The 12,393-nt window shown below is 39.9% G+C and overlaps 1 protein-coding gene across 2 annotated transcripts; it reads right to left on the bottom strand.

The window, feature by feature from the left end:
* Positions 1-4,483: 4,483 nt before the first annotated feature.
* Positions 4,484-11,542, bottom strand: COX7A2 (cytochrome c oxidase subunit 7A2). Of its 2 annotated transcripts, none has more exons than XM_066361360.1 (4): positions 11,406-11,542; positions 10,060-10,149; positions 6,030-6,114; positions 4,484-4,704 (listed from the first exon to the last, which is right to left on the bottom strand). In XM_066361360.1, exons 1-4 carry the CDS (start codon positions 11,421-11,423, stop codon positions 4,646-4,648), a joined length of 252 nt encoding a protein of 83 aa, XP_066217457.1. In that variant the 5' UTR covers positions 11,424-11,542; the 3' UTR covers positions 4,484-4,645. The 2 variants fall into 2 exon arrangements, with proteins under 2 accessions (XP_066217457.1, XP_066217456.1); XM_066361359.1 differs by having other exon boundaries at positions 6,037-6,114.
* Between the last annotated feature and the right edge of the window lie 851 nt (positions 11,543-12,393).

Raw genomic sequence — 12,393 nt, 5'->3', positions numbered from 1 at the left:
TTAGGGTATTTGCTCTAAGCTGTTCCCTCTTCTTATGCCTTTTCCCCATAAATCTTATTGATTAGCTCCCTCAATACTCTATTTAAATCTGACCTGCCTAGTAAAGCCTATCCTCACGTCTTATTTCCTATTGCTACTCATCAGCCTACCCTATACCAGCTTCCCCTTTAGTCTGTTCCCCATTGAACATATTACCTCCTAACATGCTGTAAAATTTATATTTATTAACTGTCATCTCTGCCACTCCTCACTATAATGTAAACTCTGAAGGCATACTTTCTTCACTGAGGATTCCTAGGCACCTATAGTAGGGTCTGGCACACAGTAGGGACTCAATATCTATTAAATTAGTGATCTGATGTATACATAAAAGTCCTGGGCCTGAACTGTGCTGCTGCAGTGGATAAAGCATCAACTTGGAATGCTGAGGTCGCCAGTTCAAAACCCTGGGCTTGCCTGGTCAAGGCACATACTCCTTACCCCTGCTTTTCTCTTTCTAAAATCAATAAATAAAATCTTAAAAAGAAAGGGTACTGGATAACAAGATGTTGCTCTCTACATCCACATGAATGTATACCAAGCCCCAGGAAGAGGGAGCCCCAAGCTATATGCCTGTGAACTTGTGTATACCTCTACTTGTGTATACCTCTATCAAACAGGAGGAATTCTGCAAACTTGAAGCAAACTGGCTACAGCAGCATCATAATTCATGTTTTTATCATTCCTGTATTCTCTATTAGCATCTGTTCTCCAAGTAACATACCTGTGGGAAACCAGTAATAGCTACCATTTATTAAGCACCTAACTACTGTTTAGGGTAAATGATAGTGTTGTGGTTTCATTAAATAGTACAATAGGTGGGAAACTCAGGAAATCCTGCTTTGCTTGGTTCCTGGCTGAGAACCCTACCTGAAATAACTTAAGCAAAAAGGAAAAATTATTGGTCATTGGAATCCAACCAAGCCTAAGAACAGGCATGGATGTGAGCATAGAAACGACTATCGCTAGGAACCAATGTTTCTAGGTCCTATGTCCTCCAGTGTTGACTTCATTCTTTTACAAAACAAACTGGCTGGCAGAAAGACTGTTAGTTGCCAACTAAATACCCAGTCTCCCCTTCTTATTAAATAAAACTCCAATTTTGTTTGGCAATATGCCCAGCTAAAACATTTCTTGGCCTCCTTAAATCCAAGCATGATCATGTGACAAAGGTCTGGCCAAAGAGATGTAAACTAGTCTTTGTGTGGGTCTTCTGAAGCTCCTCTAAAAGCTCACTAATTTAGCATGTGCACCAATTGTTCTTCCTGCAGGAAAAAAAACAAAACAGCTGGAGACCCAACAGCCATTTTACCAGGAGAATGAAAGCCATTCTCCAAGGACAGCAGAGCCAAGACAGAAGTCACCTAGGACATGGATGACATTGTGAACCTACCAGCCCTGACCCGTTTTTAGTCCCTTCTCTGTGCCAAGTTCATAGGAATGAGTTGAAAAAAACAGTTCCTTCCTCAGAACGAACAACAGATATACCGGGTATTTTTGCATACTTGGCATGTGTCAATAACGGTCATTTGTACTTCACATGCATTAGAATAACTATATGCTCTAGGTATTATTTCATTCTTAGACATGAGGATACAGGCTTAGAAAGGTTGGCCACCCACAGAAATCCAAGGCTGGAAGCTGGCTCTTCTGACTCCATCATCTGTGTAATTAGCAACGTTATACTGGTTCTGAATCTTATCAAAAATTGTAATTCACATCTGAAGTCAAATTCAAAGGAATGAAACTCTTGATACAGATGAGTACAGGGAACATGGGGAGCAAACAGGAGAACATCAAAGTTTCCAGCACAACCTAGGGTGCTTTCCCAGGGTGCCAGGAATGGGTATACAGGCTCCAAGAGGCGGCAGAGGTATATGCCTCGTGATGAGAGCACTGAGTTTGGATCTCAAATATCAAGTGGAAGAGACAAATGTTAAATAGGTAGGTAGACTGCAAATCGTGTATAGAGATCAACGTGAACCTGAATAATGGAACTGGAGACTGTACTGATCACTCTTTTAAGACTTTTGACTACAGGGAATGTAAGTCTGTAGTGCAGGCATATTTATATACATTTTTATTAACAGTATATTGAAGGGGGTGGTGGTGTGAAGGAAGACAAAGGGATAATAGATGGTGATGGACGGAGACTTGACCTGGGGCGGTGAGCACACAATGCAATATACAGTTGATGTATTATAGAATTGTAGACCTGAAACCTGTATAATTTTATTAACCAATGTCACCCAAATAAATGCAAGTAAAAAAAAGAAAGAACAGTATACTGAAGCTATACTAGTTGGTAACTAAATACCTGGTAAGATAAAATATACTAGAAAGACCATGAACTGTAAAAATCTGATAAAACTGGGTCTAAAATCTTGTGCTGCCATTTATTCGTAGCTTTGGGTAAAGGGCTTGCCCTCTCCAAGCTTTAGTCTTTTTCACCTCTAAATGCAATTAAACTTCACCTGGAAGAGCTCCAGATCACAAATTAATTTTGTGCAAAGTACTAATTTTAAGAAAATTTCACTTAACTATACCTCCCCCTCCCATAGTTATAGTGGGATAACATCACCATGGAATTCCCTCTAATGACAGAGACAATTTTCTAAAGGATACTGGGCAGTAAGACAAAAAGGAGATTGGAGTGACTGTTGTTTTGTTTCCTGAAGGCAACACACTTCTAATTTCTGTGGACCTTCGGTTAGTCTTTGAAATCTATCAATAGTTAAGTGCAGCAGATACTTTCACAGGATTCTATTCAGCAGCTGCTGTCATGCAATCTTGCCTCTCGCCCACCTCCCCATCTCCACTCCCGCTGACAATGCAGAATTTTAGGGCAAAAAGCAAATATTTTATCAAAGCAAAAAAACTTTTTAAGTTCCTTAACTATTTAACTCTTTTACTTTGTCCATGATTGCCATGGTAACATAGCCCAAACAGAACATTTTAACAACCAAAAACTTTTATCAATTGCTTCAGTAGGTTCTACCAGAAATATTAAAGCACCTCTCATAATATGAAGACATGAGGTTGTAGAGGATATTAAGCTATTTTTCTTTTTACTATACAATAGTCTCTCACTTGTCATAAAATTATTTCAATCATGTTTAAGAAATCCTTTGTAAGATACTAATAAATAGTTTTAAAATATTGTCAGTGATTGCCTTTTAGCCCTGAATTAACCAGATTCCAGACCACCTTAAGAACTTTCTCAGTCTTTCAAATGTCTACTCTCTTCAGAAGCAGTGTTCTCTGATGTTAGAAATAAGATGGTCAGAGGTTTGACAGATCCATGCATCTAGTGGCAGGTTTTATAGTATGGCTACCAAAATCCCTTTTTTAAGGTACCTTTTGAGATGTATTTGTACCCTAAGCCTCAATGTCTTAACAGGAAAAGGCTTAGTTTGCCAACTTTACATTTTATTCATTTTTTTCTAAATACACTATTTTTATCCATTTTATCCAGACACTGTTTATTATAAAACTCTTACTAATAGATTTCCCCTAGATCTGATGCATCTATACTCTAGTCATTATATAGTGTTACAAATGTATACTTTGCGGAGATGACAAAGTCTAACAAGTTCCCTGAGAAGATAACTTAGAAATAAACTAAGTATTTAAGAAAAGTTATGGATAAATGTAACACAATAGAAACCCACTATATAAAAATAAAATACTGAATTATTTTATAGCTACTCTACTGAAGACTAGTTCTAAACTATAGATTACATCCAACATTTAAAAATATACTCACATAGCTAAGAGAAAAAACTTGAACCCTTACTTACCAAAAATAGCCTGCTTTCATTAACCTCAGGTTTTAGCATATCCAAGGATATAGTACAGGGAGGGGTGGGACTTTCAAGTGGCAAGCTCAGTTAAAGCTGAAGATCATCCACCATATAATTCTGAGCATTTAAAAATAAAAATTTGCTAAAATAGTATCACAATGGTACTTTATACAAGCTTAATGACAAAAGAGTAATTTTTTGCTCCTTTACTAAAATTTATAAGACTGATCAAAAGCTGAAAATTATTTATATCCTGGCCCTGGCCGGTTGGCTCAGTGGTAGACCGTCGGCCTGGCGTGCAGAAGTCCCGGGTTCGATTCCCGGCCAGGGCACACAGGAGAAGCGCCCATCTGCTTCTCCACCCCTCCCTCTCTCCTTCCTCTCTCTCTCTCTTCCCCTCCCACAGCGAGGCTCCATTGGAGCAAAGATGGCCTGGGCGCTGGGGATGGCTCCGTGGCCTCTGCCCCAGGCGCTAGAGTGGCTCTGGTGGCAACAGAGCGACGCCCCGGAGGGGCAGAGCGTCGCCCCCTGGTGGGCGTGCCAGGTGGCTCCCAGTCGGGCGCATGTGGGAGTCTGTCTGTCTCTCCCCGTTTCCAGCTTCAGAAAAAAAAAAAAAAAATTATTTATATCCTAAAGTGTGATAAAATAAGACAAAGCATGGTAAAGACTGCTTTATTGATGGCAGTTAGTACATGTCAATAAATATTGATCCCCAAAGAAGAACTCAGTTATTTATCAGCTTACTGGTCCATAGAGAGTTGAATGAAATTGAACCAACTGATTACTGGGAGAATAAACTGAAGTCAGTCCTGCTTCTTGGGAAATGAAGCCATGGCCAGCTGATATATGGCATATGCTGTTCCTAAAAAATAATAAGAAACAAAAGAAACATTTAACAAAAAATTCTAAAATTTAAATGTATAAACCTAATATTCCAGCTCAAAGTTGTAAGATAAAGGCAAGGCAGGCAATAAGACTACTTTTATGGAAACAGAAAAGTATATTGACAGGTGCTGACAAAATGTAAAATATATATAAACATTTTGTTTAGTTTCAATATTACTTCTATACAAAATGTTAGATGTAGCACAATAATGTATTTGTCAATTAAATGATGTAAAAAAATTTTAAGATTAAGAACATATATAAAGCTTATTTCCATATTTACCTAAACTGCCTGAGAAATGCTAAGTATGATTCAAAACCCAATTAAGAGGTCAAAATACACAAACCTTCCCAAAAGTGTATTATCAATGTAAAACCAAGGAACAGTGATATATAATTTTTAAATAATCAAATTTAATGTAAGAATAGGTAATAACTAAAAATTTATTTTTAAAACTAATTACCAGAATGTCTAAAAAATAGTCACATTGGACAAAAACAATTTAGGACTTTATCTCAAGAAAGATCAGTGTTATTATCTGGTTGTTATCTTCATCTTTAAACGCCCATTCACAGTATTCAGTTCACACCAAAGGCAGCACCGAGGCATGAGCAGGGGGATTTTAAAATTAGAGCTCAAATCCCACATTTTCCAAACTAAAGCAATATTACCTTGGGTAATTAACATAATTTCTTCATCTTAAAATAAAGACATACTATAGACAACACAACGGTTACAGAAATCCAGGTATGTGACATTCCTACCAATAGATGAGAAGGCAGTAACCACTCTAATAGTGTTTCCCTTCCTCCCCTGGGTACATTCAAATGCCCATCTGTGCTCCTAGTATATCTGTATTCTTCTGCTGATACTGAATAATGGGCCTGCCCAATACATAGAAAAAAATCTTAAAGTACTTCACATATAATAGTAAGTATTGATCTGTACAGGTTTTGCCATAAATAATATGTACTGGATTTAGATGTAAAATGTTTTTATTATGCATCACAATCAAAATCTTTGATTCCTTCAAAGGCCTGCAGAAATAGCACAATGGAAAGCTACCTCTATCAAAAGATAATCATCAAACTTTATTGTTATATATTTTTAAAGACATTTAAATGCTCTAATATAATACGTATCTATCACCCTCTTGAACCTTTACATGCAAAGCATTAAGTTCGCAGATTCTGGAGACAGACTGCCTGTGTTAAAGTAAAACACGGCATAGTAAAAGCAATCAAAGTGTTGGTTTTCCTTACTATTACTTTTCTATAGACCAAGCATTCCAAATGTCTTACCACCCACTGTAAGAATCATGGTAGCTCTATACAGGAGGGCATCAGCTACTCCACCCTTTAGATGCACTGGAATTCCATTATCCTCCTAGGTTAGAAGAAGAGTATTAGTAAATAATACATGTCATTTATTTCCAACTAAGTTAAAAAACTAATCCTGTCAATCTTGACCAGGTGGTGGTGCAGTGGACAGAGCATCGACCTGAGGTGCTGAGGACCCAGGTTCAAAACCCCAAGGTCACCAGCTTGAGGGTGGGCTCACCCAGCTTGAGTGTGGGGTTGCCAGCTTGAACATGGGATCACAGACATGACCTCATGGTCACTGGCTCAGCTGGAGCCTCCCCACACACACCTTGGTCAAAGCACATATGAAAAAGCAATCAATGAACAACTAAAGTGCCACTACAAGCTGATCCTTCTCATCACTCTTCCTTCCTAAACCTCTCTTTCAAAAAAAAAAAAAATTAATCCATTCATAAAATTACATGGCTCCTTAAACCTCTGGAATAAAAATATTTAAAATTTCAAAATAAAGAGGACTACACTTTTCCTAATTGTTTCTGTGCTATTACTTTTAAAATAAGAATTTCTGAAGTCAACATTCTTTCTTTTAAAATTGAGATTCAATAAAGATGTTCTCCCCATGGAACACATTAAGTACGAATGCTTTGAAAATATACTCATTGAGTTGATAAACTTAATTATTAAAAATATCAGTACTAGCCCTGGCCGGTTGGCTCAGCGGTAGAGCGTCGGCCTGGCGTGCGGGGGACCCAGGTTCGATTCCCGGCCAGGACACACAGGAGAAGCGCCCATTTGCTTCTCCACCCCCCCCTCCTTCCTCTCTGTCTCTCTCTTCCCCTCCCGCAGCCAAGGCTCCATTGGAGCAAAGATGGACCGGGCGCTGGGGATGGCTCCTTGGCCTCTGCCCCAGGTGCTAGAGTGGCTCTGGTCGCGGCAGAGCGACGCCCTGGAGGGGCAGAGCATCGCCCCCTGGTGGGCAGAGCGTGGCCCCTGGTGGGCATGCCAGGTGGATCCCGGTGGGGCGCATGCGGGAGTCTGTCTGACTGTCTCTCCCCGTTTCCAGCTTCAGAAAAATACAAAAAAAAAAAAAAATCAGTACTCAGGCCCTGGCCAGTTGGCTCATGGGTAGAGCATCAGCCTGGCATTGGAAGTCCCAGGTTCGATTCCTGGTCAGTACACACAGGAGAGGAACCATCTACTTTTCCACCCCTCCTCCTTCTGTCTCTTCACTTCTCCTGCAGCCATGATTTGAATGGTTCAAGCAGGTTGGTCCCGGGCACTGAGGATGGCTCCATGGCCTTGCCTCAGGTGCTGAAATAGCTCACTTGCCAAGCAATGGAACAGCGGCCTGAGATGGGCAGAACATCGCTTTGTAGAGGGTTTGCTGGGTGGAGTCTGGTCGAGGCTCATATAGAAGTCTGTCTCTCTGCCTCCCTGCCTCACCTTCTTTCAATTAAAAAAAAGTAATCATCGCACTTTAGATTTAGTCACAGAGATCCTTTTTCTTAAAAAAAGGGGGGGAGGGGCTTATAAACCTGCCCTTAGCTCTGAGTCAGCACCTAGCATAAAGTAGATATTTAATACATCTGTTAAATATAACTATTCTACTTTTATGTAGTACAGATGATCTAAATTTTTATCACTTGAAATTTTATTTGCAAAAAAACAGAGATCACAATTAAGAAAAAAAAAACCACTGATAATCTAACCACTTTTAAAAGTAAACTATTCTATCCCACTAAGCCTCTCCTCATGAGAAAACCTATTAACAGCATAATGCATGGTAGATGTCCTTAAAGAATTTTTAATGCTTATATTGTAATATCTTCTAATTTATATACATATGTGCTTAATATACAAAATGAGGTTACGCTACATAATAATGTAACACATACTATTTTTTGTTCAATGCTATCTTTTTTTTTCTTTCTTCTTTTTCTTTTCTGAAGCTGGAAACGGGGAGAGACAGTCAGACAGACTCCCGCATGCGCCCGACCAGGATCCACCCGGCACGCCCACCAGGGGCGACGCTCTGCCGCGACCAGAGCCACTCTAGCGCCTGGGGCAGAGGCCAAGGAGCCATCCCCAGCGCCCGGGCCATCCTTGCTCCAATGGAGCCTTGGCTGCGGGAGGGGAAGAGAGAGACAGAGAGGAAGGAGGGAGGGGGTGGAGAAGCAAATGGGCGATTCTCCTATGTGCCCTGGCCGGGAATCGAACCTGGATCCCCTGCACGCCAGGCCGATGCTCTACCGCTGAGCCAACCGGCCAGGGCCTTCAATGCTATCTTGAAAAACATTTCTGTCCATTTAAACCTACCTTGTTCCTTTTACTACTTACATTGGCTACTAACATTCCACTGTGCAAAAAAAATAATTGAATTAGCCAGTACTCAATGGGTATTTAGGTTATTGGGGGATTTGATATTAAAATCCCATAATGAGGGGAGGAGGGAGAGGGGGAGGGGTACAAAGAAAACTGGATAGAGGGTGAGGGAGGACGATCTCTCTTTGGGTGATGGGTATGCAACAGAACTAAATGACAAGATAACCTGGAAATGTTTTCTTTGAATATATGTACCCTGATTTATTGATGTCACCCCATTAAAATAAAAATTTATTAAAAAAAAATCCCATAATGAATAGCCTTTATTCTATTTTTAAATAATCAGACTACTATTTCTTTAGAAAAGATTCTTAAGAGTGGGAGCCCTAGATGACAGGGTACATAATTTGTCTTTAATGATACTTTCAAATACCCTCTAAAACAGCGGTTCTCAACCTGTGGGTCCCAACCCTGATGGCTTTAGGCGACCACTGTGTTTTGGTCATTCGACCCCCACTGGAGTCGAGACGCACAGGTTGAGAACCGCTGGGATAGAGCGTTGGACTGGGATGAGGAGGACCCAGGTTCAAGACCCCGAGGTCGCCAGCTTGAGCGCGGGCTCATCTGGCTTGAGCAAAAAGCTCACCAGCTTGGACCCAAGGTCTCTGGCTCGAACAAGGGGTTACTTGGTCTGCTGAAGGCCCGCAGTCAAGGCACATATGAGAAAGCAATCAATGAACAACTAAGGTGTCAAAACGAAAAACTGATGATTGATGCTTCTCATCTCTCTCCGTTCCTGTCTGTCCCTATCTATACCTCTCTCTGACTCTATCTCTGTCCCTGTATAAAAAAAAAAAAAATTTTTTATGTCACCGAATCTTGCACATTTTCTCCTTTATAGCTTCTTTAGAAAGCCTTACCACCCTGACAATGATAACAAATATTCTCCTTTGGTGATTACAGTAATTAATAAGACTGTATTGTACATTTGAAATTGGCTAAGACAGGAGATCTTAAGTGCTCTTACAAATCCACACAAAAAAGTAACTACATGAGGTGATGGGTGTGTTCATTAACTTGACTGTGGTAATCATCAGATACATTAAACATTTGATTGTGTATCTTTCAAAAATCAGGTATAACCTAAATATACAATTTTTGTCAATCATATCTCAACAAAACTGGGGGGGGGGGATATTTCCTATATTCTAATTTTTTGGAGAAGCATTCATATCTACAATTTACTTTTAATATATAATATTGAAGGGATCTAACTTTACTTTCTTTCCAATGCTAATTGTTTTTATCCTTTTCCCACTAATATGAAATAGCACTGCTAATACGTTAGAGTGTGTGTGTGTGTGGTGTGTGTGTGTGTGTCTATTTCTGGGTCCCTCCTATGGTCTATTTGCCTATTCCTGTGCAACTACCCATTTGAGTGCCAGCCCAACACAACACCTCCAAAAAAAATGTCTCTGACCTATACTACTCTTTCCCTCTCATTTTTTCTCTTCCTCAAAGGTCTCCTGGATATAGGAAATGCCCAGTTAGCTATCAACAAACACTTTCTTATTATTCTTTTGCTAATATAACAGGATCACTAATAATCAAACATCTCCAGATTGACTTTCTATATCCCTTTTGGTAATCATATTATTATAAATAACAATATCTTATACTTCAGTACCTGAAATAGCTTTTGCTTCTCTGGAACTTTATTTTCAATCTGCCTGCGTGAAGCAGTACTTATGGTCCTCTGGGCAATCTGACGAAGAGCCTGAAATGGAAAAACCACACATAATTAATAGCTGTAGAACTTACAGAAACCTTCAAAACCAACCATGTACAATATTTAAAACTATAGAAGTAAAAGGGAGGGTTAAAACACCCAACTTGTCAGTAACAAAGTAATAAACCAATATCTAGGATTTTTAATTTGTTGTTCATCCTCTCCATCTTATATTACATTCTGCAGTCTCCAAAAAGCACGTTCAAGAAGCAATTCACGGTGATTCTGAGCAAAAATGGAAAAAAAGCAAAACAAAAAGAGCACCCAAAAAACAAACAAAACCCTGAATTGAACCAGGTTCCTTGAAGAAAACATACTGAGATATCGATATTACAAAAATAAAGAAGGGTTACAAAATACACTAAATTCAAATGTTTTTATTGAATACTATATTTTTAAAATCTATTACCTGATATCAAAATAAACTCGCAGGGCTCCTAATTAATGAAAATGCTCCTCTCAATACATTTTTCCTGAAAATTCTTAATAGGTTGTAAATCTTTTAAAGAGAGACTTGTACTATATATCCAATTGAATTAAATAATGAAACAAACACGCACTCCACTTTCTAAACTATATTAAGAAACTAGTAAAACCTTATTGAGTACTACAAAAGAAAGTGATCACTGTTATTTTCTTTTTTTTTTTTTTTCTTTCACAATTTTTGGAACATGTTCCACATGCGCAAAGTCGGCGGAAGGGTGAAGCCCACTGCAGAACCGTCTGAGGCAGCAACGCTACACTTCCGCCATAACTGCTCCTAAAGTCCCACCCCAAACTGAACGACTTGCTTTTTAAACAGCCCTGTGACACTCTCGTAAAGCTCAGAACCACTGAAACTGAATCCCTTTCCGTCTCCGTACAGCTTTCTGTCTGAAGCTTCCGAGTATCAGAAACTTGCCACCAGGGCCTTGGTTTTTACTCACAGCAGTTAATGAACTCATCAATAGCCCTCAGTTAGGGGTGGCGACCGAGAAAACCAAAGCTTGTCTAACTAATCTCCTGGTCACCTTCCCCGCTTCTCCACTCCCTACGTTTATCAAGCACACCCCGGGGCGAGGGGAAAGGAACGGAAAGTAACGGCAGGAGAAAAGGGCACTGTGAAAAGGGCAAGGTGACTTGGGACGCCGCCCTCTCCCTCTCGCTCCCGCCCACCACACGCTTTCTGGTCGGTCGCCGCCTCTCACCCTCCTCTCCCAACCCTCCAGCCCCACACTACGACTGCAGGCCGATAAGATTCTTACCAGCATGTTCCGCAGCATGTTGGCTCAGTTAATGCCCACCAACCAACTAGGACAACAGGGGGAAGCAATAGCGCCACACCGGAAGCGGAACTACCTTCTGGCCTTGCGCAAACATCAGGGCCCCTACCTATTTCCGGATGGAGGACCGCCCGGCTCCTAACCATAGAGAGATGGAAAAGCGAGAGCGGCAGTACGGCCGGGACCGCTCTAGCCAGCTGGCCAATTCACCCCTTGATCTCGTTTGACCTGTGAAAGCCATTCCCGCGACTGACCCCTGGCGTTGAGGCTGGCAAAAAACAAACCACTTTTGAGACGTACGTGTTAACAACTATTTTAAGTAGTATATATAAACTTAAGGTGACCAACATTTTTCCAATGAAAAGGACAAAAATAAGTGGAAGAAAACAACATCGTAACTAAAACTTTTTATTCATTGTAACAATACACTATAATATGATATATGCATAATAAAAACATTTGTAATATTTTATATTGCAATTATGCTTACATGCCTATTAATTTTTAATAATAATTGTAAGAAAAAAGTACTGTAATGTGACCAATCGTGCTCCTTTAGAGAGGACAGTCCTATTGTAAAGTTCTGTCCTCCCTCGAAAAGTGTCCTCCTTTTTGATATTGGAAGACTAATCTACAAATATCCGTATTCAATTGATGCAGTCAATCCATTGCGTGTGATTTGACGTATCTGTATCTAAATGAGCACTTTTTTCTTACAATTATTATTAAAAATAGGCATGTAAGCACATAAGTCACATCACATGCAATGGATCAACTCTGCATCGATCAAATATGGACATATTTACAGATTAGTCTTCCAATATCAAAAAGGAGGACATGTAGGAGGACACTTTTGAGGGAGGACAGAACTTACAAAAGAAGGACTGTCCTCATTGAAGGAGGAAAATTGGTCACTTTAAAACTTAATGTGAGACCACGCTATTCGAGAAAATTCGTGTTTTGAACAAGC

The sequence above is a fragment of the Saccopteryx leptura genome, chromosome 1 (genome assembly GCF_036850995.1).
Source record: "Saccopteryx leptura isolate mSacLep1 chromosome 1, mSacLep1_pri_phased_curated, whole genome shotgun sequence".
Taxonomy (NCBI): Eukaryota; Metazoa; Chordata; class Mammalia; order Chiroptera; family Emballonuridae; genus Saccopteryx; species Saccopteryx leptura.
This window is presented reverse-complemented; position numbering and strand designations above follow the sequence as displayed.